Genomic DNA, 6,788 nt, shown 5'->3' on the forward strand with positions numbered 1-6,788 from the left:
CCGCGCTCCTCAGGACGTCGCCCTGTTTCTACACTCAACTAACGGAAGTGCAAGCTGAACCGGAAGTCGGCCATATTGCTACACCCATGAGATGAGAGAAAGGCGGGGGCGTCCATGTTGGTACACCCGGGAGCGCGGGCTCATTTCTGTCTTTCCCGTAGACACGATGGTGAGTTTTACTCCAGTATCATTATCGGCTGTCATGGCTTCTCTGTAAGTAAGTGAACCCCTGCTGCTGCTGCTGCTCTGGTCGCTCGGTACATGGTGGATATACAGTAACAATATGTGTCCACAATGGAGGAGGAGGCAGCGCTGTGTCTGGTTGATTCCCCTCACACTGTTTTCTATCAGGCGGTGACGCTGCACACGGACCTGGGCGACATCAAGATCGAGGTGTTCTGTGAGCGAGCGCCGAAGGCCAGCGAGGTGAGTGACCCCCCCCGTGAGACCGCCGCCGACCAGACGGCTGCCACCCCCGACCAGACGGCTGCCCCCGCCGACCAGACGGCTGCCCCCCGCCGACCAGACGGCTGCCCCCCGCCGACCAGACGGCTGCCCCCGCCGACCAGACGGCTGCCCCCCGCCGACCAGACGGCTGCCCCCGCCGACCAGACGGCTGCCCCCGCCGACCAGACGGCTGCCCCCGCCGACCAGACGGCTGCCACCGCTGACGTTCTCCGTCTCCTCCTGCAGAACTTCTTGGCTCTCTGTGCCGGAAACTACTACACCGGCTGCATGTTCCACCGCAACATCAAGGGCTTCATGGTGCAGACGGGCGACCCCACAGGTGAGGGGGCGGCTGGTGGGCGAGACACGAGGAGGGGACGGGCGGCTGGTGGGCGAGACACGAGGAGGGGACGGGCAGCTACAGGGTGAAATGAGGAGGGGGGATGGAGGGCTGTGGGGCGAGATGCCAGGAGGGTCAACAGCCCCCCGTCTTCCCTTTGTCTCTCGCGCTGCGCGGCCTCTCATCCTGGTTTTCTTTTTCAGGGACAGGGAAGGGCGGTCAAAGCATTTGGGGTCGTAAATTTGAGGATGAGTTCAGCGAATTCTTGAAGGTGAGTCACATTTTGTCCTCGTCCATCAGTCGGAGCCGGGGGCTGAATGTCACTCCGGCACCCGATGTTCTGGAGCAGCTGGCGCCTTCTCCCTTCTAAGGCCGCTGTGCAGACACCAGTATATGTATATTAGAACAACAGGTCTGATGATCCAGAATCAGTGCCGGAGTATCAGACTCTGCGTGATGTGATTAATACGAGCTACGCAGGATGATTCCCGTCCACCATCTTGTCCCCCGTAGCACAGCGTCCGCGGCGTCGTCTCCATGGCAAACAGCGGCCCCAACACCAACGCCGCGCAGTTCTTCATCACTTACGGAAAACAGCCGCATCTGGACATGAAGTACACCATACTGGGGAAGTAAGTGACCGGACAGCGCAGAGGATGTCAGGAGAGGGGGTGCCGCAGCGCAGAGGATGTCAGGAGAGGGGGCGCCGCAGCGCAGAGGATGTCAGGAGAGGGGGCGCCGCAGCGCAGAGGATGTCAGGAGAGGGGGCGCCGCAGCGCAGGGGCTGTCGGGAGAGGGGGCGCCGCAGCGCAGGGGCTGTCGGGAGAGGGGGCGCCGCAGCGCAGGGGCTGTCGGGAGAGGGGGCGCCGCAGCGCAGGGGCTGTCGGGAGAGGGGGCGCCGCAGCGCAGGGGCTGTCGGGAGAGGGGGCGCCGCAGCGCAGGGGCTGTCGGGAGAGGGTACTGGGGAAGTAAGTGACCCACGCCGAGGATGTCAGGAGGGGAGAGCTGTGATCTTATAGAGGGGGCACATACTGAGAGAGAGTATTTTAGGCCAGTAGTGGAGTGCTGTCAGCACCTTGTGCCCCGGAGCGCTCGCTCCCCTTTGTCTCCGTTCCCCTTTTCACATCCTGATGAATGGGAGGCTAAATATTTCATAGCAGAAAGAGCAGGGTCCCCAGCAGCACAGAGTATTTCAGGAGCTGATTGTTGTTTCCGCTACGCTCTGCAGAGTCATCGATGGACTGGACACGTTGGATGAACTGGAGAAACTTCCGGTACATGAGAAATCCTTCCGGCCCCTGGAGGAAGTGCGAATCAAAGACGTCACCATCCACGCCAACCCGTTCGCCCTGTGATTCGGGCCGGTGATCCCCTATCTCTCTCATCTGTATCAGATGCTGCATTGTGTACAACAGCGGTGCAGAGTGTTTAAGGGACTTGGACTATTGCACATGCTCAGTACAGGCATCAGGTGCAGTTTTGTTTTTTTTATACGTATGACAAAATTTTGCTGAAAAATTAAAACAAATTTTCTTTTTAGAAAATTTCTCCAGATGATTCGTCATCGGCGGAGACTGATAGCGGAAAAATCCAATCTGTCTGCTCAGAACCCTTCACTCCTGGCCGGGCCTGGATCTGTATGGGGGACGTCGGGCCGGAGAGAGCGGACCACCAGGCGAGGTCTGCAGACCAGTATTGGAGGTGTACGGACTGGAGATTGAGTGAATAGGAAGAACGCGACGGGCACAACTAGTAATGTGTTAGGAGTCAGTCAGGTATATAGAGAACAAAAGGTATCTGCAAAGCAGGGATTGCCCATCCAAAATGAAAAAATAACAGATATAACTGAAAGAAGGGTAGAAAAGCACTGTACAGAATACTGACCTCAACCGATGGGTGAAAAACAAAATAAAGAAGCCGATTAGCCAACCATGGCTGGAGACAAGAAGTAGGCGAGCAGAGAGGTCCAACGCGTTTCGCCAAACACAACTGCTTCCTCAGGAGATTGTGTAAAGGCTGAGTGCTGATGACACTTTCATGGCGGAGCAGGTTCGCTTCCCATACATCTACATCTCTGCAATGAACATCTTCCCATCCCCATCACTAACGGCAGGATGACGCTCTGAGCCGCCCTCGCTGACCAAATCTCTTACTGATCGACCTACTATGAAACCCTGGCCTATTCCTTTATCACAGCCCATGGGGGATTATAAGGGTATGTGCACACTGTCAGGAATGGCAGCGCTTTGTACGCGGTATACTTGATCCTGCGTTAAAGCTCTACGCGCAGGTGAAGCTGCCATGTGTTCATTGAACCATCCTGTACATTGCACTGATACAATTTCTCTTGCGGAGACTAGTGTCTCCGCAAGAGAAATTGACACGCTGCGGTCTGCGAAGACGCCGCATGTCCGTCTCCGCGGGTGAGCTACAGGAGAACGGGAACGCATAGTTGGCAAGGGGTTTCTACAAATCCCATCCACTATGCTGTAACATCTGGCCGCTGCGGATTTCACGCAGCGCAAGTGTACTGCGTCCAATCTGCTGCGTTTACTGATCGTCTGCACATACCCTTGAGGTTGGGGAGGGTCCTCCTGACGACCACACATTTGTACCAGTGTCAGTGCATAGATTGTATCTTCATTATTCTTCTTCCTCTGTCCTTCCATCTTCTGTTCTTCATTCTCCATAACACCTACAGGCCGTCTCAATACTCTGCAGCTCTCGCTGTATCTTCATCTTCTCTACATAATCTGTTCTCTATATCTCGCAGTATGAAGGATCGTTAAGTTTTGTAAAAAATTGGATTGTTTGCCCAGTTACTTACCTAATTAGTAAGTAATGGCGATGCCGGTGAGAGTGGAGTAAAAAAAAAAGACTTTAACTATGACTCTTGAGATGACGAGATTCTTCAGCCAACAATCAGGTATCTCATCTGTTGTACATGGAGCAGCTTCATTAGATAAGTACCCCAGATCCTCCTTGTAGGACTCTCCAGGCTCCTCGCTGATTTTGGCTCCTTGTAGGACGCTCCAGGCTCTTCGCTGATTTTGGCTCCTTGTAGGACGCTTCAGACTCCTCGCTGATTTTGGCTCCGTGTAGGACGCTCCAGACTCCTCGCTGATTTTGGCTCCTTGTAGGACGCTCCAGACTCCTCACTGATTTTGGCTCCTTGTAGGACGCTCCAGACTTCTCGCTGATTTTGGCTCCTTGTAGGACGCTCCAGACTCCTCGCTGATTTTGGCTCCTTGTAGGACGCTCCAGACTCCTCGCTGATTTTGGCTCCTTGTAGGACGCTCCAGACTCCTCACTGATTTTGGCTCCTTGTAGGACGCTCCAGACTCCTCGCTGATTTTGGCTCCTTGTAGGACGCTCCAGACTCCTCGCTGATTTTGGCTCCTTGTAGGACGCTCCAGACTCCTCGCTGATTTTGGCTCCTTGTAGGACGCTCCAGGCTCCGCGCTGATTTTGGCTCCTTGTAGGACGCTCCAGGCTCCTCGCTGATTTTGGCTCCTTGTAGGACGCTCCAGGCTCCTCGCTGATTTTGGCTCCTTGTAGGACTCTCCAGGCTCCTCGCTGATTTTGGCTCCTTGTAGGACGCTCCAGACTCCTCGCTGAATTTGGCTCCTTGTAGGACGCTCCAGACTCCGCTGATTTTGGCTCCTTGTAGGACGCTCCAGGCTCCTCGCTGATTTTGGCTCCTTGTAGGACGCTCCAGACTCCTCGCTGAATTTGGCTCCTTGTAGGACGCTCCAGACTCCTTGCTGATTTTGGCTCCTTGTAGGACGCTCCAGACTCCGCTGATTTTGGCTTCCCCATTTTTTTTTTTGCTATGATGAACAATCCTAAATGTCACCTTTAAATAATCAGGAGATTTTTTGGTCTTTGTCATTATTAGAGTGAAAAAGTCTTGACATCGTGGACCAGGTTCTTGAACTTCTCAGTAGCTTCTGTGTAAGAGATTGGTTGCTCCAGGATTGGGTCAGAAAAAAAATCAGCTTTCCAATACGATGACTAAAGTCGTCCTACAACCTTGATGAGACCATCGTTGTAGAGGAGATCTCACCTCTTTGCTCTGGTTACTTTGAGGCAACGCGTAAAAGCTCCCGAGGACTGGATGATGTGGAATGATGCATTGTGGACCTCACCTTGGGGATGTAATCTCTGGTTGAAATGTAACCCCCCCCATGCCCAAAAGGAGGAGACTCATGGATCCAACTTAGGTTTGCATATTAGTCTAGTCTAGCTTCCAACCGGGTTTTGAAGAAAGGAGAATATTGTTTTGAACCTTGGTTGTCTTAAGATTCTTTGGAAATATTTTCTGGACTGCTTTGAGGACTTAACACAAACCAAAGCCTCGCTCCTCCTATCCTCATGGAATAACAATTTGCTTTGTTTCACCTTTGGATCCATTTATCAGGATCTCTGTCTTCTCCACAAAGAATTATATGAAAGGTTTCATTCGTAGAGACTTCAATCTCAAAGATGAACCAACAAAGTAGCACTCTGTAACAGAGTGCTACTTTGTTTGTTCATTGTACATGGAAGTAGCTCCTCTTAGTAAGCACCTGTTCCCACCTATTTCTTGTAGTGGAAGTGCCGTCAGTTTCTTTGTTATTCAATCTCAAAGATATCCTGGTCATCTACAGAAGTCGGAGCTTTCTGAGGACGTGTGCGAATAATCATCTCCATTGTCTCTATAGGGCAGCACATTGGCTCAGTGATTAGCACTAAACTATATATATATAAGGCATCCCGATGGCTCAGTGGTTAGCAATTATATACGGTGGCTCAGTGGTCAGCCCTGTTACCTTGCAGAGCTGGGATCCTGCCAAGGACAACATCTGCAAGGAGTTTGTATCTTCTCCCCGTGTTTGCTTGGGTTTCCTCCAGGTTCTCCGGTTTCCTCCCACTCTCCAAACACTGATAGGGAATGTAGATTGTGAGCCCCAATGGGGACAGTTATTATATCTGTAAAGCTGTGAAATATGATGGTGCCATGTAAGCAATGCATAATAATAAATATCTCACAAGGAAAGTGAGGTGCTGCCGTGTATATGAGCTTCCCATGAGGAGGAACGCTTCAGTAGCAACTGAACTTGGTTTGTTAGGACAAGATGAAAACTTCATAAGCTCTGCCGTCTGCTGGCGATGTCATCTCCATAGGGTAGGTTTGTACTTCTGAAAAGGGTTATGGGGTGATTCACTTCGCGTGAATCATCCAAAACAGTCGCATTACAGATGACTGATCAGCCACAGAGGGCTCGGATGCTCCACCAATGATTCCTTGCAGTATCACATAGAGTAGTATAGCTCAGCCATTCAAGAAGGAGCATCGCAGCCTTTATAAAAGCAGAAGCAGGAAATGCAGCGGCTGTTCTAGGGTGAATCTGGATAGTGAGAGGACGTCACAGCACAGAAATGGGAAAATAAAGGCATACAACACAGAAGACACTGCACAGATAGTGTGATGAAAAGAGAATCGTGTTATAAATGCTTTTTCAGAGCATATCTTGTAGCTTGTGAGCCCTCGCTGGCAGAGTCCTCTCTACTCCTGGACCAGTCAGCGACTTCTATTGTCTGAGATTATCGTACTTGTTTGCGGTGTACAGTAATACCTATATAGCAGCCATACACTGCTGTGAAGTTCTATAGAGTGATACAACCACACAGATAATACCGCCATACAGTAACCAAACACCAGATACATAGACTAACAGCACCACCATTCACCATGACGGAAAAAGGCAACAGACTGTAACAAAATATTCAGCCCTGAGTCCGGTGCTGTGCAGTTAGAGGGATTGCTTATCTTCTCCCCGGCTCCCTGCTGACCATTGTGTTGCGCTCCAGAAGGTTGACCGTCCACCCAAACATCATGGCTGGTCGTACTGCTGGTCCGCGTTGCCTGTGCTGTACCGGAGGAGCACTGGGGATCTGAAGCTGGCTGCATCCAACAACGCCAGAAGCTTTACAAGCTCTAAAGAAAACTGCTTGGAAA

At 51.7% G+C, this 6,788-nt stretch overlaps 1 protein-coding gene across 1 annotated transcript; it reads left to right on the forward strand.

Annotated features, from left to right (window-relative positions):
* The first annotated feature begins 13 nt into the window (after positions 1 to 13).
* Positions 14 to 2,331, forward strand: PPIL3 (peptidylprolyl isomerase like 3). The gene is made up of 6 exons (XM_073648929.1): positions 14 to 169; positions 352 to 426; positions 694 to 787; positions 991 to 1,058; positions 1,301 to 1,419; positions 2,016 to 2,331. Exons 1-6 carry the CDS (start codon positions 92 to 94, stop codon positions 2,140 to 2,142), a joined length of 561 nt encoding a protein of 186 aa, XP_073505030.1. The 5' UTR covers positions 14 to 91; the 3' UTR covers positions 2,143 to 2,331.
* Positions 2,332 to 6,788: the final 4,457 nt, after the last annotated feature.

This window comes from Phyllobates terribilis, unplaced genomic scaffold, assembly GCF_046119375.1.
Source record: "Phyllobates terribilis strain yellow unplaced genomic scaffold, ASM4611937v1 Scaffold_9__5_contigs__length_417890890, whole genome shotgun sequence".
Taxonomy (NCBI): domain Eukaryota; kingdom Metazoa; phylum Chordata; class Amphibia; order Anura; family Dendrobatidae; genus Phyllobates; species Phyllobates terribilis.